This window comes from Bubalus kerabau, chromosome 20 (assembly GCF_029407905.1).
Source record: "Bubalus kerabau isolate K-KA32 ecotype Philippines breed swamp buffalo chromosome 20, PCC_UOA_SB_1v2, whole genome shotgun sequence".
Taxonomy (NCBI): domain Eukaryota; kingdom Metazoa; phylum Chordata; class Mammalia; order Artiodactyla; family Bovidae; genus Bubalus; species Bubalus kerabau.
The window spans coordinates 38,486,583-38,511,240 of NC_073643.1; the positions used below are offsets into that span (position 1 = coordinate 38,486,583).

Consider the following 24,658-nt stretch of genomic DNA (forward strand, 5'->3'; position numbering starts at 1 on the left):
TATATACCACCTTTATGGCAGAGAGTGAAGAACTAAAGAGCCTCTTGATGAAAGTTAAAGATGAGAGTGAAAAAGCTGACTTAAAACTCAACATTCAAAAAACGAAGATCATGGCATCTGGCCCCATCACTTCATGGCAAATAGATGGGGAAAACATGGGAAAAGTGACAGACTTTATTTTCTTGGGCTCCCAAATCACCGTGGACAGTGAGTGCAACCACAAAAGTAGAAGATGCTTGCTCCTTGGAAGAAAAGCTATGGACCTAACAGAAGCAGAAGATATTAAGAAGAGGTGGCAAGAATACACAGAAGAACTGTACAAAAAAGATCTTCATGACTCAGATAACCATATTTAAAATTAGAGATATTACTTGGCCAACAATGGTCCATATAGTCAAAGCTATGGTTTTTCCAGTAGTCATGTATGGATGTGAGAGTTGGACCATAAAGAAAGCTGACCTCCGAGGAATTGATGCTTTTAAACTGTGGTGTTGGAGAAGACTCTTGAGAGTCCCTTGGACTGCAAGGAGATCCAACCAGTCCATCCTAAAGGAAATCAGTCCTGAATATTCATTGGAAGGACTGGTGCTGAAACTGAAGCTCCAATACTTTGGCCACCTGATGAGTAGAGCTGACTCATTGGAAAAGACCCTGATGCTGGGCAAGACTGAAGGCAGGAGGACAAGAGGGGTGACAGAGGATGAGATGGTTGGATGGCATCACCAACTCAATGGACATGAATTTGAGCAAGCTCTGAGATATGGTGGAGGAGGACAGGGAAGCCTAACATGCTGCAGTCCATGGAGTCACAAAGAGTTGGACATGACTAAGCAACTGAACTGAATTGAACTGAAGCAGAATATAAGAAAGAAAGAGTAAAGCTGTTTAAAAATGAAAAAAAAAAAAAAGTTTTGAAAGGGTAGCTATAGCAAGGATGAATGTGAAGAAATACACAGTCAGTGAAATATAACCATGCACATGACATATTTTCTTTTTCAGTAGAAGTGTAGCATGCATACATGTGTGCTCAGTCACGTCCAACTTTGGGTGTCCAACTCTGTGACCCCATGGACTATAGCCCACCAGGCTCCTCTGTCCATGGGATTTCCCAGGCAAAAATATTGGAGTGAGTTATCATGTCTTTCTCTAGGGGATAGTCCCAACCCAGGGATCGAACTTGCATCTCTTGAGTCTCCTTCTGGCGGTTTCTTTACCACTGAGTTGCTGGGTAGCTTTCAGTAAAACAAAAAAAGCCCCATAAGCTGGTGATGGGAGTAGAAGGAGGTTAACAGGGGAAGGAGTGCTTGGTGGCCAGCGCTGTTCTCTGTCAAACTGAATCAGGAACCACTCTTCCTAACTGCTGCTGCTGTTAAGTCGTTTCAGTCATGTCTGACTCTGTGCGACCCCATAGATGGCAGCCCACCAGGCTCCCCCGTCCCTGGGATTCTCCAGGCAGGAATACTGGAGTGGGTTGCCATTGCCTTCTCCAGCTCTTCCTAACTAGTAAGTGGGTTAGTCAGAAGGTGAGAGCGCAGATTTGGATGTTTAGAGATCAATTCCTCTGTGCCAGCCACTAAGCCAGCACCTCGGTCCATTCATTTTCACAGGACCCCTTTGAAGCAGGCAACTGTGATTATAACTCTCTTTTCAGGATATGGAAAGGATACAGAGAATGCACTCTTACTTTCTATGCTCATAATCCTAAAGTAGGCATTGGAGAAAACCTAGCTCTGGAAATTTCTACTCTAGAAAGTAATAATCATGATAAGATTCTAATTAAAGCAGGATTTTTCTCCTAGGAGTAATGATACCATGAGAAATAGAGATTACTTCCATCATTCCTGGAGTTCCATGTGTGTGCATGCATGTGTGTCTTTGTGTGTGTGTGAGACAGAGAGTAAGAGAAAGAAAATGACTTGCAAATTAAAGGAAATACTGGCTCTGAAAACTAGAAACAACTTTCAATAATTATAATCTCATTCATTTAAGAAATATGTATTGAGTGCCTATTAGGTAGCACCAAGGGGTTACAGTGAGGATGGTGATTGATTTGCTGTTGCCCTCACATAGTTTAAAGTCTAACAAATAACACCAAACACCAACAAGACGTAAGGGGTGAAACAAAGTAGGGCAGAAGAAGTTCAGATTTCAGGAGGCATATAGCATCCTGGTACATCTCCCAACAATCCGAGCATTGTCAGATGCCATGCTAGCAAGGGTAGCAGCTGTCTATGTTTAATGTGGACTTTCAGGAAATGGTGAAATTGTATGTGCACAGACTGCAATGCTGTCTAACTTGGCTTCAGTTTAAGAGTGGTTTCAATCTGAGGATTTCTGAATCATTTGTAGTTATGATGTTGAAACCCTTGGTCTGGAGGTCTCATTCTACAGATACTGAAGGAGGCAGAATAAGGATCTGAGGCCCAAAGAGTCTCAAGCAATTGTTAGTGGGATTCACTTGGGGCTCCAAAGCCTGGGTAATAGCTAAAGTATGGTCTTCTGGAACAATAAGTAGGAAAGGAACACCTGATACATAAATAACTTTGTAAAATTGCCATGAGCTAGCTAGTCATGAACTATCTCGGAACATCATAAAGACCAGACTGGGACATTCCATGTAGGCTCAAAAGGAGTTATTTAGAACTGTAGATTTAGCTTTCAAATGAAAAGAAAGGATATTCTTACAGATCATACTCATCAGGCCAGGTATAAAGGCTGAATGGTCAGAAACAATTAGATGGCCATCTTTCTGTCACTAAGCTGCTTTTATTTATGGAGATAACAAGTTTTGCAGGTAAACTGATTCCTGATTAAATCCCAACTCAGCACATTCTAGCTCTGTAATTCTGTATTGGGTCATTTAACTTTGCAGAGTCTAATTTTCATCATATGTAAAATAGAGCAGAACCCAGACAGCAGAACTGCTATGGTGATAGTTTAGTTGCTAAGTCATGTCCAACTCTTTTGCGACCCCATAGACTGTAGGCCACCAGGCTCCTCTGTCTATGGGAATTCCCAGGTAAGAATACTAAAGTGGGTTGCCATTTCCTTCTCCAGGGGATCTTCCTGACCCAGCGATCGAACCTGAGCATTCCAGGCAGTCTCCTGCAGTTACAACCAGTGGCTCAGTGGTAAAGACTCTGCCTGCAAGGTGGGAGATGCGGGAGATGCAGGTTCCGTCCCTGGGTCAGGAAGATCCCCTGGAGTAGGAAAATGGCAACCCACTCCAGTAAACTAGAAAATCCCACAGACAGAGGAGCCTGGCGGGGTCACAATCCATGGGGTCACAAAGAGTTGGATGTGACTGAGCACACACGCACACATGCTACCCAGTACCGTAGACTTACCTATTCCTGAAGCCACTTACTGCTGACTACTCAGGAAACAGTTCATTATATTTCTGCCTCTTGGTGTTTGCCTCTCATTTCGGTGTGGGTTTTCCCTTTCTGTGGAAAGAGATGGCTTTGCTTCAGATCTCCTTCCTGCTGTTTTCACTGGTGTTCTGCAAAGTCATATGTGATGTCATCTTTCACATTTCTGTTGACCAGACTGTCTCTCCCTAGTGACTCATCTGCATCATCACTCCTCTGAGATTTAATTTTCATGAAGAAGCATCCACAGAAACCTCCCATTTAATCTACAATAACATTCAATTCTAGTAAAGCTTGGGAGAAGAAAATGGGCTAAAATCTGTCCTTCCCTTAACTCCAGGTGACCTCAACAAGATGTTCTTCCTTCAGGGAAGACTTCTCTAGGGGGCCGGTTATTACAGAATCTAGTCTCCCCTCCTGCATTCAGGTATATTTATATATTCCTATATATATAGAACCAACTTCCAAACTGTATACACATATGTTTTCTTTTATAATTTACATTTTATTGGTTGTTTTGAGGCTCAGTACACATACATTTTAATTTTTAATGGATGTGCCAAAAATCTAAAACAAAATCATGTTAACTGTGATTCTTTTCTAAACAGTTATTCCAGACAGTTTCCAGCCAAAAACTTGGTGACAAAAATTTCTTTAAAAGATACCAAATACAAATGTTTTATCATTTATTAATTTATATAATTTATTTATATCACATATTTATGTACATTAATTCGATATTTGCCTTCTTTAAATATGATAAAGTCACTTTAGGACTGCTGAAACAAAATAGAGGTTTATATTTATTCATTCATTTAATAAATATTTCTTGAGTTCCTACCATGTGCCAGACCCATACTAGATACTGAGAGAAACATCCTGAAATATCAGTGAGATAATTAAGATTATCATGAAATATTTAACAATAGAAAATGAAGTAAGAGAGTCAACGATACATCATACATAGCAAAGATAGTTGAGGGAATTCTCTTGATGATTTTAGCCACCTCCACCCAAACCAACCCCCCAAAACTTGGCAGCATTTCAGATCAATGATTTACTCACTATACACAAGTAAATCATTGATAATTATGATAGTTATCAAAACATTGATAAATATGTATATAATTATGAACTTAGACTAAAGCGCTGAAACTGAATTTGAACCATATCTCTGACTTACTAGTTAGGGGACCGTTAAGGCAATGCCAAAGAATGCTCAAACTACCGCACAATTGCACTCATCTCACACGCTAGTAAAGTAATGCTCAAAATTCTCCAAGCCAGGCTTCAGCAATACGTGAACCGTGAACTTCCTGATGTTCAAGCTGGTTTTAGAAAAGGCAGAGGAACGAGAGATGCTGGATCATGGAAAAAGCAAGAGAGTTCCAGAAAAACATCTATTTCTGCTTTATTGACTATGCCAAAGCCTTTGACTGTGTGGATCACAATAAACTGTGGAAAATTCTGAAAGAGATGGGAATACCAGACCACCTGATCTGCCTCTTGAGAAATCTGTATGCAGGTCAGGAAGCAACAGTTAGAACTGGACATGGAACAACAGACCGGTTCCAAATAGGAAAAGGAGTACGTCAAGGCTGTATCTTGTCACCCTGTTTATTTAACTTCTATGCAGAGTACATCATGAGAAACGCTGGACTGGAAGAAACACAAGCCGGAATCAAGATTGCCAGGAGAAATATCAATAACCTCAGATATGCAGATGACACCACCCTTATGGCAGAAAGTGAAGAGGAACTAAAGAGCCTCTTGATGAAAGTGAAAGACGAGAGTGAAAAAGTTGGCTTACAGCTCAACATTCAGAAAACGAAGATCATGGCATCCGGTCCCATCACTTCATGGGAAATAGATGGGGAAACAGTGGAAACAGTGTCAGACTTTATTTTTCTGGGCTCCAAAATCACTGCAGATGGTGACTGCAGCCATGAAATTAAAAGACGCTTACTCCTTGGAAGGAAAGTTTTGACCAATCTAGATAGCATATTCAAAAGCAGAGACATTACTTTGCCAACAAAGTTCCATCTAGTCAAGGCTATGGTTTTTCCTGTGGTCATGTATGGATGTGAAAGTTGGACTGTGAAGAAGGCTGAGTGCCGAAGAATTGATGCTTTTGAACTGTGGTGTTGGAGAAGACTCTTGAGAGTCCCTTGGACTGCAAGGAGATCCAACCAGTCCATTCTGAAGGAGATCAGCCCTGGGATTTCTTTGGAAGGAATGGTGCTAAAGCTGAAACTCCAGTACTTTGGCTACCTCATGCAAAGAGTTGACTCATTGGAAAAGACTCTGATGCTGGGAGGGATTGGGGGCACGAGGAGAAGGGGACGACAGAGGATGAGATGGCTGGATGGCATCACTGACTTGATGGACGTGAGTCTCAGTGAACTCGGGGAGTTGGTGATGGACAGGGAGGCCTGGCGTGCTGCGATTCATGGGGTCACAAAGAGTTGGACACGACTAAGCGACTGATCTGATCTGATCTGATCTGTCAAGGATACCTCTTTCAACCTCAATATCCTTATCTGTAAAATGAAATTACTATCCTGCCTGCCTCATAGAGCTGCTGTAAAAATTAAATGTTGTATTAAATGCACAAGGGGTAGCACATAAAGTTGATTATCATCATTATTATTATTCAGACAAAAAATTTTGACTTGAATTGTTTAGCTCGCTCAGTTGTCCTGTTCGTTTATTATGATTTCAAATATCTTGCTAAGATTTTTGTTTTTAAGACTTGTTTATAGATTTAAATCCAGAGGTAAGCTAGTAACACTTAAGAAAGGGTGAATAAACTCCCTGAGGATGAGAAATTCAGAAAGCCAGACTCTTGATCAGTTCAGGAAGTTCCAAGAGAAACTTTGTATTTTTACAAAGTTTCTATCAGCTGTAGAGATGGTTATTTGTATCAGGAGCAATGTTAAAGAACCATAAAAAAAAGTTCATCCTTTAATGCCAAGTCCTAGAAAGAAAGCCACTGAGAAAGAGCACACAATGAAACCTCTGTCCTTACATATAATCATTGCTATACTGTTAAGTTCTTTACGGGAGGGATTCAAATTGAAAAAGAGGAAAATTGTTTAATGGGAAATACTGCAACGTGCTACATTTTTGAGTAATTTTATAGTGGCAGTCCTAGAACATTTTCCATAGGAATCAGCTAAGAGTTTGATTTCTTGATGTTTTTCTGTTTCCTGCTAAACTGTCAGCAAACCTCAGACACTGTGATTGTGAGTAATTTTTACTACATAATGATAAGAAAGATTGTGTATTAGAAGAAATGTCTTTTAGTCAATACCTTGAAGGTTTAAGACAAAGTTTTAAATATTATTCTTTAAAAATCTGATTGTGTGCTTAACAGGGGTTTCTATTTTGCCGTCTTTACATTGTGTGCACCAATCATAAATTCCAGTCAAGGCAACATTGGTCTGTTTGGGTTAACAACTTCTTTAGGAAATTCTATTCTTGCCAAGTCATTTCTCCCTGTATCAGGAGAAATATTTACATTAATATTTCCAGAGTAGTAGACACTTATAGAATATTGCTTTAGTCCCCCTTCCCCCACCCCGAACCCGAGTAGGCAGTCTTTGGTGTTTTCATCCCTGAGTGCCAGCCTTCCAAGCAACAGAGAACTCTGGTTCTGGACTTTGGGGCAAATATTCATTTTTTATAGAAATTGTTCAAAACATCCAGAATTAAACACCTCTTTCACTGTCTCTCTCTCTCTCTCTCACACACACACACACACACACACATGCGCACACACATACATACACACCATCCCTCTCTGGCAGAATTTCCGACTTTAAAATATGCATCCCAAGTCAGAGGTAGGTATAGTTAAAAGTGTCAGCTTTAAGCTGTTCCAAGCATTTCTCTGGCAAAAAGCAAGCGGAAGTGGCTGAGAAATCTCTGCAGGCACTGGTGCTTCCCCTCGAGTCAATGACAGTCCCCTCTCACTCTCCCCCGCTCCCCGTATCTCTAAAACCCGAGGCACTTGGGGGCGCCGAAATCCCCGCCTCCTCTTGCTGCCCAGAGCAGTTCTTAACCTTTTTTGGGCCGGAGACCTACAGAAAGCTATAGACACTCTCTCGATGGGTCTGAGGTTGGGGCAAGCACAACTGAAAAGCTTTGGGAAACTTTGAGGAGACCATGAATTTGAAACGCATCCTGAACTGCCAGATGAGAACCCCAGCTCCCAAACGCTTGACCTGGGGCGGTGAGGCCAAGAGCGGAGCTCAGAATCCACACCGCCTCCCTCAGTGAGAAACTGTGGGACGAGAAGGCGCTCCTGCGCTGGGCCACTTTCACTTGCGAGAAACCAAAAGGAGACAGGGACAGAAAGAGAGAAAGAGAAGAGAGAGAGATGGGGACCGTGTAGAAAGAGAAAAGGGATGGGGGAGATGCGGGAACTAGAGAGGTGCACAGAGGGACGGGGAGAAGAGACCACAAGCGGGAAAGGGGGCAGAGAGCGGACTGACAGGGCGAGGGAGAGAAGAGATTCCGAAGGGAGAAAGAGAGGATACGGGAGAGACTGGGAGCGCCAGGAAAAGGGGAGAACGTTCTCTACTCTGTCTCGCCAGGGCAGGGAGTCTCAGAAAAGCTCGTCCCGGGGAGATGGCGGACCGCACTCGGCGCCCCTGCGCTCCCGGCGACTCTGCGAGCAGCAAGTACCGCATAGCAGCCGAGGAGCCGAGTGGCAGGAGGCGGTCCCCACTCACTCCGCTTTCTCCTCCCCTCTCCGAGAGGCGGGGACCTGAGTATTTGAGTAGCGCCCCCCCCCCCCCCACTCCGCCCCCCAGCCCCCCATTCAAGAAGCCGCTCCGCTATCCCCGCCAGCACAGGGCGCCCGGCGCGCCTCGGAGCGCACGTTCCGCGCTTTCTCCCGCCGGCTCCCTGGACATTATGCGGCCAAGCAGCCGAGCCCCAGTCCTCCTCCTCCTCCTGCTCCTCCGGCTCCTCCTGCGGCCCGAGCGGCTCAGCTCTCGGCAGGCGGCGGCGTTGCTCAGCCGAGCGCAGACGGGACCCTCGCCGCGAGACCTCAGCGACTCCTAAAGTCAAAAGTTGGCGGCGGGCACCGGGCTCCGCGCGCTCTCCGCAGCCGCAGCCTCGCAGCCAAGGAGGGCAGGAGGGGAGGGGGGTGGGGGCGGCTGGGGAGGGGTGGGGAGCACCATGCAGTTTGTATCCTGGGCCACACTGCTAACGCTCCTGGTGCGAGACCTGGCCGAGATGGGGAGCCCAGATGCCGCGGCGGCCGTGCGCAAGGACAGGCTGCACCCGAGGCAAGGTAACGAGAGTCGGCCACGGGGACCCTTCCGCCCCTGTCGCCACCTCCTTAGCCTCCGTGTCCGACGGCGGACACCCCGCAGCGGAGGCCTCTCTCTGCCCTCTCCTTTTCCTAGAAAGAAGTATCTCCCGCTTTGCAGCTTCTCCCTTCTTTAGGTCATTCCCAGCCAATTTCTCAAGAGACACTGTGGAAAGAACTTAGTCGTCCGCCCCCTTCTTTTAGCCTGATCTTCCTCCTTACCCACGCCAGGCCCCAAACCTGTTAGTAATTGGGGGCACCAGCTCGTCGCATAGTTCAGGGTATCTGTCAGGATCTACAATCATGTTATGTATTTTGTCTTGTTCAGTGTCTGACTCTGACAGCATCTAACACTTTCTGATACATAGTAGGTGTTCAGCAAATATTTGTCCAGTCAGTGAAGGTGAAGGGATTGACTTGAATAGGGAGGAAAAAGCTGGAAAATAACTTAGGAGAACCCCCCCTCTGCTGCCCCCCCCCCACACACACACACTTCAAGTTAAAACTTGCAGAAAACTATATTATTGGTTCATGTGCCTCTGCTTCTCTCTACAGTGAAATTATTAGAGACCCTGAGCGAATACGAAATCGCATCTCCCGTCCGAGTGAACGCTCTCGGACAACCCTTTCCCACGAACGTACACTTCAAAAGAAGGCGACGAAGCATTAACTCTGCCTCTGACCCCTGGCCTGGCTTCGCCTCCTCCTCTTCCTCCGCTACCTCCTCCCAGGAGCATTACCGCCTCTCCGCCTTTGGCCAGCAATTTCTATTTAATCTCACCGCCCATGCTGGATTTATCGCCCCAATGTTCACTGTCACCCTCCTTGGGGCACCCGGGGTGAACCAGACTAAGTTTTATTCCGAGGAGGAAGCGGAACTCAAGCACTGTTTCTACAAAGGCCATGTCAATACCAAGTCAGAGCACACGGCCGTCATCAGCCTCTGCTCGGGAATGGTAAGTGGACGCGCGCCCCCTCCCCTGCCCTGCCCTTTCACCTCCTCACCCGCTTCTGGAAGACTTAATTGCTCTCTAGCCTAGGACCCTCACTGCGCCGTCTCTCTGCTCTAGCATTAAACATGCGCTACTAACTTGTTTGCGTCCTACACTTTGGGTGGCTACTCCGGCGAGTGTGCTGACACTTGAAAGAAGCTCATCCTCCCCGACACCGCCCCCTCCACTAAGTCCCGGGAGGGGTAGTTCTGGATGTTTCGGAACTTTCTAGGGTCCAAATTCAGCTCAACTGTTGAACTGCGTGTTGCCCCACACCAGTAGGTGGCTGGGGTGTCGGTTTCCAAACTCAAAGAGACTTGTCCTTGCCTTCTGCAAACTCGGCCGCCCAGGAGTGGAGCAGCTGAGCACTGGGAGAACCCGACTCCTTATTGGTGCATCTTGAGTCGGGGGTGTGGGCTGAGAATCCCCCGCGTCCGGTACGGGGAGTTCCTTCTGTGTGTCTTGGGAGGGCGGTGCGTAATCTAGAGTCCCCACGTTCTCTCAGGGTCTTTTTTCACGCGCCAGGAACCCTGAGGCTGAACTGGATTGACAGGGAACAGGTCCGGTCTCAGGAACGGAAGGGTGGGCCCAGGGCTTAGGGGGCGGGGAAGAGGGCGGGGCCTGTCCTAGATGCTTTGCTTCAGCAAGGAACTAGGAGTGGGGGTGCGTCGCAGTCCGACTCTGCACCCTGCTGGCGGGGTGGCCCCAAGAAGAAGAAATATTGGGGAGAGCCTGGAGAGATTTCAGTTCTCCTGAGATTTCCACTACCCATGGGGTGCCAGAGAATTCGAAAAGGGAGCCTGAAGTGCACATTTCCCTAGAGAGGGAGGGTGAGAGGGCGCGGAAGTCACCTCCATGCGTTGCAAAATACGCACTTAGCAGGGGACCCAAGCTGGTACCCCTACCCGGTGTTTGTTTACTCACCGCCCCCTTCTCTTTCCCCCTCCCCCCCGCCCCACTTGCCCTCTTGTCTGCCCTACACGACCTCTGCCCTCTCCCTTTTGTGAGATTTGAGGGTCCGCTGTAAGGTTTTGGCCCAAGTGAGAGCGGTTCTAGGACTTCCCCAAGCGACGTGCGTTTCTGCCACGCTCTCTGACGCAGAAACTATCGTGGGTCAGGATCTCCCAGCGCACAGGGGCTGTGCGCCCTGCTCCCCAGTGATGCAGTTACTTTTCTCCAGAGCACCCATACTCCCCGCCGTTACCTTTTCTAAGTGGAAGCTTGACTACTTACCCAGGGCTCTTGGCTGCCCCCTTCGCGCCCTGTTGTTCGTGGCTCGCGAGTCCCAAATGTTGATGTCGCATCTATCTCCACTGCTCAACCGAGGGGTCGGGTGGGAAGGGAAGCAAGCTTGTAGACTGAGAGGAGGGAGGTTTAGGCTGCTGGGATGCGAGGATGAAGACGAACCCCCTTTAGCCCCCAGCAAAGCTCCCAGAGTCGCGGTGCGTCGTTGAGATTGGGGGTGGGCGGAGACGGCAATTTGGCGAAATGGCAGGGGGTGCTGCATGAGTCATCGCTGCCCCGGGACGCCTGGAATCCTTCTGTTCTTGGAAAGGTTGTTTGATCTGGGTGCGTATAAGTCAGGTGCTGGAACCAGAGCATCAGAGTCTGCCCAGATCCTAAGGCTGTAACCCACAGTTCCAGAACCTTACTTGATAGTGCTGCGTGTGTAAGTCAAGTTTGTAAACAGCCTTTACTCCTCCTCCCTCCCCGCCTCCACACCCTGCTGAGTGGCCCCAGCAGTGGTATAAACGTTTTGCTGCGCAGGACCTTAATTTCTGTTGGCAATTTTAGGTGGTAACTCGCACTTGTAACTGCAGAGTAGTAACTATCTTAGGGAACTGAGGGCCAGGACTTAAGAAAGACGAACTCCCTAGACCTTGAGGAGTCCATTTGTATTGCAGTCTGGCTCTCTTTTTGGAGGGGAGGGAGGTGCAGAAGATCTGGCATGTTATCTGAAAAATATGCGAGGTAGCCCTTTATAGCTGGGATGAATCTAGCTCCAAAGTCCTTGCCCCTTTGTCTTCCTTTTGGAATTTATCTTTCTTGGAAAGATGTCCCCGTACCCGTTTGGTACTTGTAGTATCTTGGCCCTCCTCCTGGCCCTCTCAGGAAATCTTCCTGGAAATCGTTCATTCTTTAGACTGGGCCATGCCAGCCTTCCTCCCTTCCCTCACCCTACTGGTCAGTTATTAGTTTCCCTGAAATCCTTCTTAGATGTGTTTCTCACCTGTTCTAAGCATCCCTACTCTACCTCTAGACCTCTTTGCTTCTCTCTTTCTCTCTCATTAGGGCTGATGTCTAAGAAATACTTCTGTCTGGCTTCTTCTCCTGGTCTTTTCTCTTTAATCCCTGCCACACACTGCTTGTAGATTAATGATGACAAGGTGCAAAATCACATCGCTATCCTGTTCAGTTACTGCACAGACCTCCCCACTGCCTAGTGAATGACTATAAATTCTTCCGTCTGGCACTTAAGGCCATTGCCACTGTACCTCCTCACCCCTTTGTACATCCAGAGTGTCTAGTCTCATCTGTCAAGCTTTGCTTCACAAATCCTACATTTCAGGCAAACTGTTTTTGCACATTTCATTTCCCTCCCATCTCATAACCTTTGGGCCTTTGGATTTACTAGGTGAGTGACCTCAACCAGCTTCACATGCTCAAATCACACCCTTCTTTCAAAGTGTAACTAATGTATCTTGTTTCCCAGGAAACCTCTTCCTAGTCCTTCAGACTGCTGCCATCTCTCTCCCCTTTCACAGGCATATACCTCTCTCCCTCCTTGATGTTAAGTGTGCTCTCCCTTGTACTATGGCTCTTGCAACACATGTTCTATCCCCTTTCCCTGGAAGGAGGGTCAGCATCAATTCATTTCTCTCCTGCAGTGCCTTTTATATATTGTAGTAAGTACTTACAGCCTGTATTTGAATAAATGGTCACCTTAGCCAAGAAAGGATTACTCTTCGTTCAAACAACTGTGTTGTGAATCAGCCACAAATTAATTTGACCTCATTTATATTCCTTTTACTGAACTCTTATTATGTGTCTTGTACTGTAATAAGTGCTTTATGTGTGCATTATTTCATCTAAATCCTTACAACAGCCCAATCCTTGAAAGAACCCATTTTGCAGTTGAGGGCACTGAATCTTCGAGAGGTGGGGACTTGCTTGTGGTTTCACAGGTAGCAAGTGACAGAGCTGGGGTTCCCATCCAGTCCTTCTGACCATACTCTTAACCACGGGCCAGACACTGAATCTGTGTTCCTAAAGAGAATTTCAAAGTTGTTGCTTTTTTTTTTTTTTTAAAGGCACTAGACTAGAATCAGGGTACCTGAGTTCCAGATTTAGCAGGAGAACTATTCAGCTGCTTCTGTATCACTGAAAGGGACAAGTCAATTCCTGCCTCTGGATCTCAGTTTCCCCTTTTAATAATCAAAGATGCCAGACCTTCACCAGATGGGCTCCAAGATTCTTTCTCAGTATTTGTGGCCCACCTCTAGTAGCTTTCACATGTTGTAGTCGGTTTCTTGCTCTGTGCTCAGAGAGCACCAGAGTTGTGTTTTGAAAATAGGGAGAGGTGCCTGGGTAAAAGCAAACTTGTTAAATCACTTCTCTGGAAGCCAGTTACTCTCTTATTCTGACACCAGACTTGTCAGAGCTATCTTGTGTCTAAGTCTTATCTTTAAGTCAGGGATGAACCACATGGAGACTTTTTTTAAAAAAATTAAAATACTAGATCTTACCATTAGAAATACCAAATCTGCATACATAGGGTGATTTCTCAAATCTAAATTTATTTTTCAACTTCCCAGGACATTTTGACACTTAGCTGGGTTTGGGAACCCCAGTGCTTAGCCAAGTACTTTAAAACTTTGTCATGCCTAAGAATTCTAAAATGTCAGTTCTTGGGCCCTACCTACCCCCCAGATATTTCAATTCAGTAGATTAGAATTTGGGTGGAATGTGATACTTCAGTGCTGATACTGCCATTGATGTTCAAGGACAGTCATTTCCTGGATCCAGGGGGAAATCAAAGGCCCTTGCCTTTTCCCCAACATTGAGGGAAAAGGAACCACAGAGAAGGTGAGAAGAGCTTGATTTTTTCCTTAAAACACTGCCCAGTGGCATGGCATGGGGAACTTTTTATCGCTCTTGTAATGTTTCCTTTGGGTGGTTCAACTTTGCAGCTTCATTTATAATGTGCAAACCTTGTGGGTATATGGGAAGGGGAGGAGAAAGAGTTACCGTGAAACTCTTAGAGTGATTGGCAAACACAAATTATATCCTGGTGGTTAAAGGCTGGCCAACTCTGCAACACCAAAAGCCACTTCTGTTCCAAGCCCTGACAAGGTATCACTTTGCTAAGCACTTTACACACATTTTGGGCTTCCCTTGTGGCTCAGCTAGTAAAGAAGCTGCCTGCAATGCAGTAGACCTGGGTTCAATCCCTGGGTTGGGAAGATCCCTTGGAGAAGGGAAAGGGAAAGGTCACTATTCTGGCCTAGAGAATTCCAAAGAGTCAGACAGAACTGAACGACTTACACTTCACTTACACACATTATCTCATTCTCTTATTGATAAACAAGGAAGGTGAAACTCAGAGTAGTTAAGGAGCTTACCCAAGGTGGGCGAATGAGTGGTAGCGCTGAGATTGGAACCTTGGGCAGCCTGCCTGGAAAGTCTTATCCTGGGTCACTCCCTGTGATCAGGGAAAGGGTTGATAAGAGGCTCCTCTGCCATTGTCTCTGGCAGCGCCACCTTCAGTGCCTTCTGGTCAACATGTGCTTCCTGATTTTGAAGTCAGGATAAGGCTTTCTTGAGTAGGCTTTTCTCTTTGAAACTGATACTTGTCCCTGTTTCCAGGCTGTCTTAACACACAGAAACCCTCTTTCAGCAGCCTGGAGGAATGAATATAAATCAGCTTAAGCACCAAGGAAATATTTCTTAGAGACTGATTTGGATAGCAGGTTCTGTAGAGTCCAATCAAAGGTTAAGGTACTGATATGGCAGAGAGTGAAAAAAGAAAAATAAAAAATACTACTTCTCCAAGTATATCAGTAAGATTTTTAGCTTAAGGAGCCCTCATAGGAAAGGAGTTGGGTAAGATGGCACCACTTACTTGGCATTGTTCCACTGTCCTCTTCCTCTCAGTGGCTAAGTTATATTAAGTCAACCTCTCATCTCTCTTTATTTGCAGCTGGGCACATTTCGGTCCCATGATGGAGATTATTTTATTGAACCACTACTGTCCATTGATGAACAAGAAGATGAAGAGGCCCAAAACAAACCCCACATTATCTATAGGCACAGCACCCCCCACAGAGAGCCGGCAACAGGACAGCATGCATGTGACACCTCAGGTATTTGCATCTTGCTTAAGTGGAGGTCCTACCTGTGTGAGCTGGGTTACTTGCCAGGTCTCAAAGAGGTAGCTTTTCACAGGCTACAGAGCTCTACCATTTACGTTGTCTTTGTTATTCAGTCTTCAAGCCAGGTAGGTATATTCCCATTGTACAAATGTGGAAACTAAAAAGAAGTTTAGTAACTTGTCCAGTGTCGCACAGTTAATAAGTGACAAATCCAGGAGATGAACTCATACAGCAGTGACGTCAAACCCACTCTGGGCAGAGCCACCTCTTGTTGAAGTTGCTGATTTTTAGGATTAAGCTTTAGTGATGTCTTGAGGCTGTTGTTATTGTATTCATTAGGACTTTTTTTTTTTTTTAACAGTGTACAAGTATGAAAAAGTCTTACAAATGGAAGGCACAAAAACTTCTATATGTTCATTGGAATTTTTTTCAATCAACTTCAATGTAACTAATGTTCTGTGACTTCAGGAAATACAGGAACGGAGCTGTGGTTTGCGCTGTCAGGTGTCAGTTGAGTGCATATATACCTGCCATAGATTTTCTTCCATCCTGGTCAGATTCTTGGAGGCTTGGTGCTGACACGCTTGGCCCTTGTCAGTTATATTTCCCCTGGGCCTGCTGGAAAGCTTATGCTTGTGTATGCTTCTCAGTCTCCAGTCTTGAAGCACCCTTTCACTATCTCTGATGCCTACTTATTTCTCTCTGATGGTCCTGTTTCCTTAGAAACCATCTGTCTGTTTGGTCCTGTGTTTTAGGATGTTTGTTAAAATAACCATCTTTTTTATTGTTTCTAAAATGGTCTCCCTCCCCCCATTCTTTATTTTTTAAAGTCTCTTCCTCAAATTAAGTGATTTCTCAGGGTGTTTCTGGTTTCTCCAAATAAGACCAAAATTCAAGACCAAGAAGGTCTTCCTAAAATGATCGGTTGTTGCATCTTGTATCTATATCAGGTTCTTCCACTGTGGCAGAGTGTGATGTCTTCTTCTTTCCCAGAATTATTAGTTCTAAAGTGAAACCTTTAATATAGGATGACACTGGCTTGTAACATGGTACAGCCGAGTCGTAGGGTGTGTCATCCGGCTTTATCCCATTCAGTCCTGTGTTCTTAACCACCAGGGCTAATTGGAACATAACTGAAATGTTCTGTCTAGACTCTCTACAGAGCCAAGGGGTAGAGATGGGAGTCTGGAGTCAGAAACATATGTCAGGGTGCCAAGACTGCCAGCCAGTTGCAAGTTGAATGGCAATTCACATCTTTGTGGCCCTGCTAATAAGAATATAGACCTTAACTTCTGACTTTCTAAATCTGAACTAGGAAGTGCCTATTTTATGCATATGTGTAAAGAAAGGAAATATATCTCTTCCATTTCTATCTTATATAAGGTACATTCAAAAGATAAATAACATTTTCATTGATCAATTTGTTAAACATTAGCACTTTGTGACACTCTTCTCCCTAAAGTAAAAGCAAACCACCGTTTTTTTAAAACTGGCTTTTATTATTTATTATGGTCCTATTTTTTGCTGGCATTGGGCAAAGCACTTTACCTACACGACTTCACTTAATCATTACCACAGCAACCCTATGAGTCAGACACCAGTCTCTCCCCCATTGTGTCTGGTAAAGGAGCTGAGGCTTTCAAAGTTGGAACAGCTTGCCTGAGATCTCACAGCTAGTCCGTGATGACAACCCATGGTTTCCTGACTTATCTTGCAGCCTTTGCTGTGTACAGTTGTGATGTGTATGAGTGTGTACATTCAGGTGTGTATTTGTGTGAAAGAGAGAGAGAGAAGTCTTTTTTAATACTGTCATTCCAAAAATCCTCTGGGTTCATTTTCTTAAATTAATTACCAAAATAAATAGACATTTGGTTTTCTGGAACAGAGGACAAGTCATTGTCAGGTTCAGTTAAAAACACAAAAGAGAGGGAATCTGCAAAGGTAAGAAAAGAAGACAGCAAAAAATGCCTTTGTTGTCTTTACCATTTTTTTGGAAAAAAAAAAAAGAAAAGATTTTTCAAAACCACTTATTTGTGTTCTAATTATCTGTATTGGGGCCTCCGAGCCATCTTCCAAATCAGCAGTGCCAACTTTTAGTTTTCTATCTGGTTTTTTGCTTGCTGGTGACCAATCTGGCAGACCCTTCCCTCACCCTGTGTGATGATTCAGCAGGCCGGCAGTTTTGATTGGCTCTTTCAGAGGTTGCTGTTGGACTGTGCCGCTCTGGTTTTTCTCTCCCAGCTGCTTCTGTACCCCTTCTTTGAGTTCAGGTACAGGAAGCTCAGAGCAATTGGAGAGAACTTCGGAACATGGCACATTTCACCAGCAGCCATTAGCAGCATGGACAAGCAGATCAGAAACCTCCAAAATCCAGGGAGCTTTGGCACAGGGAATAAAAGTAGGTGGGGGTGGGAGAAGTCCCTCTGGCCAGGGAGTATCTGGCCAATGCAAATATCAGTTCATTCATGTTCAGAGATTTTCCCCCCAAAAGCAGTGGTTAGTAATCAGAGGTAAACTTTAAAAGTGCCCTGGGAGCCTCATGCAGATTCTTTAAACAAACTCCTCTTGCAGGGAAGTGAGATGGAGCAAGAATCAGTGGGGTTTAAAAGCATTCCAAGTGACTTAGAAGTTCAGTTCTATGTGAGAGTTCCCAGTAAAGTGGGATTTCAGGCAGTAAGCACTGTCCATAGCTGGCACTGTCTTTGAATCTCCATCACTGCTTTCCATCTTCACTTCTCATAAAGTGATAGATGATTCGAGCTAGAAGAGACTAGCTCTAGGTCAACATGCTAGCTCTACCCAGATGAGCAAACTGTAGGGCTGGGATGTTAGGTTACTTGTTTACTGGAGTGATACTTAAATATTCAACAAGAAACCTTCAGAAGTTAAGATGGCCCAAGCCTGGAGGCGGGCACCTGGAAGCCCTCTGCTGGGCTAGGTGTAACCCTTCGGTTGCTGGATGGTGAGAGTCTTCCTGGGGGCGGGCACTGTGGCTGTGACGCTGCGTCCTACAGACGGAGCAGACGTCTTGCTCATTTCTGATTGTTAATGTATGTTGAATTTTCAAAAAGGATTCTGAGATAAGTTCTGTTAAAAAGACATGTAGAAGGAGTCTTATGGAGTAAAAATGTTATGGAATTAGAAAGGAGTCTACAACATAATTTATTCAAATGCACATTATGTGTGCATTTGTTCATTCAGCCATGAGCTATTTATTGAGTAACTCCTCTATGCCATGAGGATTAAACCATCTTTTTACAGTTAGGTATGTGACCTGAAGCACATTTAGAACATAAAGTAAGAGTAACATGAGTAACATGTCCCTTCCAAGAGGGTAGGTAGGACTAAATAAGTATGAAATAATGAAAACTCCAGGGACAGATGGTAGACAATCACTGAATGGGAGATTTTTTTTAATGATCATACAAGTAGAAATTAAGACACCATAGCTAGGTATGGCGACTCAAAATATTTTGTATTTAAACTCAAAATACCAAAACTCAAAGTTAATCATATCCCTGTGGTTAAGCTTAGAGTTTCTTGGTCACCTGATCATAAAAACCCAATAAGAGACTTGCCCCATGGTGCCCCTGCCAGTGAGTGGCAGGGCTAAGAGCCCTTTCTTTGTGTTTATCTCTACCTAATGCAGCATTTTGAAATTTTATTTCTTGCTACTTTCTCTTAGCTCAGTTTCTGTATCTCTGTTTTCCCATCATTGATTGTGTCTACCTATGTGCCCATTGGCCACTTGAGCGTCTATGCATTGGTGTGTGGTTTCCATCCTGTTTGTAGGTTCCTCAGGATTCAGGATGGGGTGTGGGGTAGCTTCTCTTTCTTATGGCAGGCCCTTGTGACTGGTCTCCCTTGCCCACTGGATCCTCAGTAGAGGTCTTTGAGGTGACTGCCTGACCACCCTAAACGCCAGGGGGGCCAAGTGGTAGACTCATGGCAGCTGATTGGGAGAGTTTGTTGCTTTTTAAAAGCCCCTACCTGCTGATCCTTTGCATTGCATTTCCAGATGACACCCCAAGTTCTGTTTTGCAGACACCTGCTATTTGCCTCTGGATTTTATGCAAGACGATTTAGTTGTTTTTGTCAGTGAAAGAGATGCATTTCCCGATAGGTGAATGAGAGGAAGGCAGGAGAAAAGACCAACAGACCAACAGAAGGTTGTTCTGTTTGCCTGGACCTAAAAAACAGTGACTCTCTGTAACTAAAATGTCTCTCTCACCCTCCCATCTCAGCAAGGCTCGCTCTTTTGCTCTCCCTTAAGGCATTTAAGAGTTGTACACTCACTAACCCATCAATGCTGCTTCTAATTGGACATTTGTGTAAACAGGTTTATATACTGAGTCTGGTGTTGTTTATTATAGCAAGTGACTGGAAACGACCTAAGTGTCTTTGGTTGAAAGATAGATCAATAACTGATGAAGTCTACATTTGATGGATTCTTATGCAGCCATTAAAAATGATGGCATAGATTTAGGTTAACAAACCCAGAAATAGATATATTAAGTGCGCACACAAGTGATGAAGTAATATGAGGGTATGATCTCATTTTTAAAAATAATGACAGAGTGTGTGGGAGAGCATGCATGTATAAGGAAAAAGATCTGAAGCAGTAGTCACAAAAATATTAAAAGGGACTATTTCTTGTTGGTAGGAACATAGGCAATCTTTACGTTTTTAGCTTATATTCTTATATTTTTGTCATGATTCTATAATAGGTTCATAATCAAAAAATGCAGTTGAAAATAAAAGGGGGAGTGGCATATAATTATTTTGTAATCCCAAGACACTTGTCACCAGGGACAAATAGCCAAGTCAAGACCCCACGTTTCTGTCTTTGGGATGAGATAATCCCAGCTTCCCTGGTGGCTTAGAGGTTAAAACATCCGCCTGGAATGTGGGAGACCCGGGTTCGATCCCAGGGTCGGAAAGAGCCCCTGGAGAAGGAAAATGGCAACCCACTCCAGTACTCTTGCCTGGAGAATCCCTTGGAGGGAGGAGCCTGGTAGGCTACAGTCCATGGGGTCTCAAAGAGTCGGACCCAACTGAGCGACTTCACTTTTACTTTCTTTCAATCTCAGTACCCAGACAGATAAAATTCCTGCCTTGTGGCTACTTCTTTGGAACACCAGGGCTGGTCAAAGCTGAGACTCCATTCCCACCTAGCTAAACTGCCTTATGCCTGCTGTACTAACTGTGGGATTATAATGGGATTACCATGTCTTAGTCTTAGTTCAGTGCTGGGACCTCTGCCTGTCACCCCATTAGAGTGTACTGTCACTTCTTGGTTGGGCTCCCAAGGATGCAATTGTAAAGCCTGGAAAATACAGGATGCCTATGAATTCGCTGTGCTACACACTTTCCATATCTTGTCATATGTAATTCATTCACCAATACTGTGTGTAGTTATTATTAGCCTATTTTACGGTTGAGTAAATAACGTCTCAGTGAGGTTGAGCCTCTTGTCCAAAGTCACACAGCTGGTATAGGAAGTTGGCTTGACACTTGAATTCAGATCAGATTAAACCCAAGGTCTATTGGCATCTTTAAAGATGGATTTTTTCAGTTGGGGTTTATTGTTTTGGCTTAATTTCTTTTCATTTACCTCTTTTTGTTCCTCATCCATCTTTATATGCCTTTCCCCCCTTTATTAAATTCTTTGATGAACCTTATTATGTCTATTAAATAGTCAATAGCAGCAATGACTTCTAAAATCCTCTGTAAATTACTAGAAAAGTACTGTTTTAAATAATTGAATTCTTGAGCTTGTTTTCTCAGCTTTATATTCTTTGAGCATTTATATTAAAATATTGCTTTTATTTTGTTTTAACATTAATAGTGCAGCACGCCAGTAAAATTGGCAAAGGGTAGTAAAACAGAAACTTCTAATACAGGACCTGTTCTCATCTAATTTTTAAAAAATTTTCATCATGTTTTTTAAAAAGCATTTTATTATGAACATCTTCAAGAAAAGTACAGGCAGAAGTAAAACGAACCACCAGTATGTACCATCTACATTTAATGATGAGAAAGTGTTTTCCCCATATTTGCTTCTTATTTTTCCTTTTTGTTAAAGTAAACCTAAGTATGATGCCATTTTCTAAATACTTTATGTTTCTGAAAAATGAAGATACATTTTCTAACATACCTGTGTTTGTCATGGTGAATGAATCAGTAGTAATGACTGCATATCATCTAAACAGTATCTATGTTAGCATTTTCCTGATAGTCTCCCAAATGCCTTTTTACAGTCTATTTGTTTTAGATGATGCTCTAAACAAGGTCCACACACTGCAGTTGGTTTTTAGGTCTCTTAAGGAACTTGTCACTTTGTTGTCATTGCCATTGTTGTTAACAGTCACTGTTTTCTTTCTAGTTTTAGTTTTGCTCCCTATGACCCTTTTTATCTTTTCCATTTCTTTCACTCTTTAACTCTTCTTTATTACCCTAAGATCAGGGTGCATCTGCAACCGTTTGAAAGAGCAGAGTCAGCCCCTAAACCTAGAACACAGCAAGAAGAAAGCCACCAGGGATGAGCCACTTATCAGAGTAATTTCCTTGAGCACAAAAGGTGGTGTGTTAGGTTGTTTTCCTGACCCTTTGTCTGGAGCCTCTTGAAAACCTCCTCCCCCCCCTTTTTTTTAAACTGACCAATAGAAAGATCCTCAGGTTACAGTATTTTTTGAGACTACCTTATCTACCATTCAAGAGTTTCACTCGCTTGTGTTCTGAAACCCAGAAGAGCCAGTTTGCAGTTGGGAAAGTGAAATGGCAGGTTAGGTTTGGATGTGAAATAAGGTCTCTGTGATGTATGACACACTTTCCTGTCCCCTCCCACAAGCCCTTTGATAAACTTCTGGATTCAGAGATAGCCCGAGGGTGGACCATTTCACCTTTGGTCCCAAATCAGGACCTTTCCCTGTCACCTGTCATCAGATCTCAGTTATTTTCCTTTCTGCAAAAGTGCGTTCACTCTCAAGGAAAAGGGTCAGACAGATACTTGCTAGTTTGTTCATCTTCCCAGGAAACCCCTGAAACAGTTAAGATGCATGTCCTTTAAAGAAAGAATGTAAGAAATGACAGAAACCTGGGACAGAGGGCAGCCATCAGATGTACAGGCTGATAGTGGCAGGAGGTACTTAGGGTAAATTTGAGGGCTTTCAGACCTTCACCTGAGCAGGCTGTCTTTTCAGAGTAAGACATCAGAGAAGCTCATGGTTCTCTTCTTACAAGGGTTTACTTCTTCTAAACCCATTCATTTAATAAAGTGCTATTTACTCATACAGTTGAGGTTTAAAATGTTCATTTCTTGCATCTTTATTGAGATATAATTGGAGGTTTAAATTCTTGAACTTTGTATCTGCCAAAGTTAGGTTCTTTGTAATGATTAGATTATTATAGAATCCTTGTCATAGTTATTTTTGTGTAGCTAGAGTCTGCTTGTGTGTCTGGACCAGACTCTGCCTGGAAATGCTGTACAATCCCAAATCATTAGTAAGTACAAGGCATTCTGCATGTCACAGAAAGGAGCAGGAGGAAATTCAAAATACAGTGGTTGTGTACTTGTGAGCAGTGGACTTTGAGAAGGAGTAAAAATAAATGAGTGGCAAATATTGGCAGAATTCTTCCTTTTTTATCAATTCCCCATCTCTCACATGACATTAGAGTTAGGGTAGGGTGTTAAGAATGTACTTGGCCTGTGATGTGTGAGAAAAGTTTAAATTAATGGGATAGACCTCAGAATTTTCCTGCTAAGATTTTAATTTTTTACAAATATTTTTATTTTCCAGTATATTGGGAACTATATTATATATATACCACATATGTATATATAATATATTCTAGTATTTTCATTTTTTTCCTATTAAGATATTATTTATACTCAGAAAACAGTCATCTTTTTCAGTGTACAATTTTTCAAGTTTTGGCATACAGTCAGTCAGGTAACCATTATTACAATCAAGATAGAGAATGATTCCTGCTGTGCTTTACAGCAGCCTCCTACTTTCTGTCTCTCTAGTTTGGCCTTCTCCAGAATGTCATATCACTGGAATCATTAAGCATGGTCATTGGAGGTTCATACACACTGTTGCCTGGATCAGTAATTCATCCCTTTGTATTGCTGAATAGTGTTCCACTGTATGGGTAGACCTTGATTTGTTTGTTACCCAGTTGAGGGATAAAGTTTGGCAATTAAAAATGAAACCTCTATAAACACTTACATGCAGATTTCAGGGTGAACATATGTTTTCAGTCGGATAAATACCTAGAAGTGAGATATCTGAGTTATATGGTAAGCATATGTTTAACTTTATAAGAAACTGCCCATCTGCTTTTCAAGGTGACTGTACAATTTTGTAGTCCCAATGGCAGGATATAAAAGTTCTGCTGCATCTTCACCAGGACTTGGTTTGGGCAATATTTTATTTGGCTGATTTTGTTTTTTAATTTTAGCCATTCTAGTAGGTGTAGCCATTGCAGTTTTAATTTGCATTTCCCTAATGACTAATGATGTGCTTATTTGCCGTCTGTGTATTTTCTGTGGTGAAGTGTCTGTTCAAATTCATTCCTTTAAAAAAAAAACAAAAAAAAACTGGAACATCTGTTTTTGTGTTAGTGAAGAGTACTTTATATATTCTGATATAAGCCCTTTATCAGAAATGTAGTTTGTAAATACTTCCTCCCAGACTATAGCTTGTTGTTTCATTTTCATTTGCAGACCCTTATTTCATATATGTCTTCCTTATTTTATTGCAAACATTTCATGTTCTGTGGATTTCATGCTGTCACGGGATGATGCTGCAGGAAAGCATAGTAGACAGAGCAGTATAGGTTTTGTCCAAGACACAGGTGCAGAGAAATAGACTCAGAAAGACTTCTGTAAGTCTAGTTATTCAAAGCCATAGTCTGTGCCAATGGAAAGGGACATTGTTGTGTTTCTTTCTAGCTGATATCTAGAAACATAACTTTCAATTTCAAGCCGTGTAGTTAATGATAGGAATAGGTTCCTCTTGCCTAATGGATGCAAACATTTACAAAAGAAACCCTGAATCCCTAAGAATGCAGCTGTGTTCTACTTCACATTATGTGCACACAAGAGAGAAAACCAGAGGACAGTGATACGGAGGCATGCATAGCAGAAGTCAGCAGTGTGAGATTCAGCTGTGTGTGACCACACATTTTTGGGGAAACAGGAATGGGAGACATGACTCCATTTTCCCGCAAAGTTCCTTTGTGGGCAGTATAATGGTTTTTGAAAGGTAACTTGATTATGAGCTAGTTTTTTTTTTTTTTTTTTTTCTTTTAAGCATATTTCCTAATCCTGACATTCTATGCTATTCTAGTGAAACAAGTCAAATTAGAGAATAGAAATGGTTTTTAGAAACTGTCACCTATGTTAGCAGTTCCAAAATAAGCACTTTGTAGTGAGAAATGGAGATACATATATGGTCCCTTCCTTGATATTTTTTAACATCATGCATAGCACATTTCTTTTTTCTTGGTCTCTCTCCATTGTAGTTATTCTGTCTCCTTCTATGTGCCTACCCTGTGTATCATTGGTCATTTTTTTCATATCCTCTCTGAGTGGCCAAG

The 24,658-nt window shown here is 43.4% G+C and overlaps 1 protein-coding gene across 4 annotated transcripts in view; it reads left to right on the top strand.

Annotated features, from left to right (window-relative positions):
• The first annotated feature begins 8,227 nt into the window (after nucleotides 1-8,227).
• ADAMTS9 (ADAM metallopeptidase with thrombospondin type 1 motif 9) overlaps nucleotides 8,228-24,658 on the top strand; it is a 160,594-nt gene continuing 144,163 nt past the window's right edge. For 3 of the 4 annotated variants that reach the window (XM_055558400.1, XM_055558398.1, XM_055558401.1), the window contains exons 1-3: nucleotides 8,228-8,673; nucleotides 9,247-9,647; nucleotides 14,884-15,046. In XM_055558400.1, coding sequence (XP_055414375.1) covers nucleotides 8,559-8,673; nucleotides 9,247-9,647; nucleotides 14,884-15,046 — 679 coding nt within the window. In that variant the 5' untranslated portion in view covers nucleotides 8,228-8,558. The remainder of the gene's footprint in view (nucleotides 8,674-9,246; nucleotides 9,648-14,883; nucleotides 15,047-24,658) is intronic. The other variant, XM_055558397.1, reaches the window with a different exon arrangement.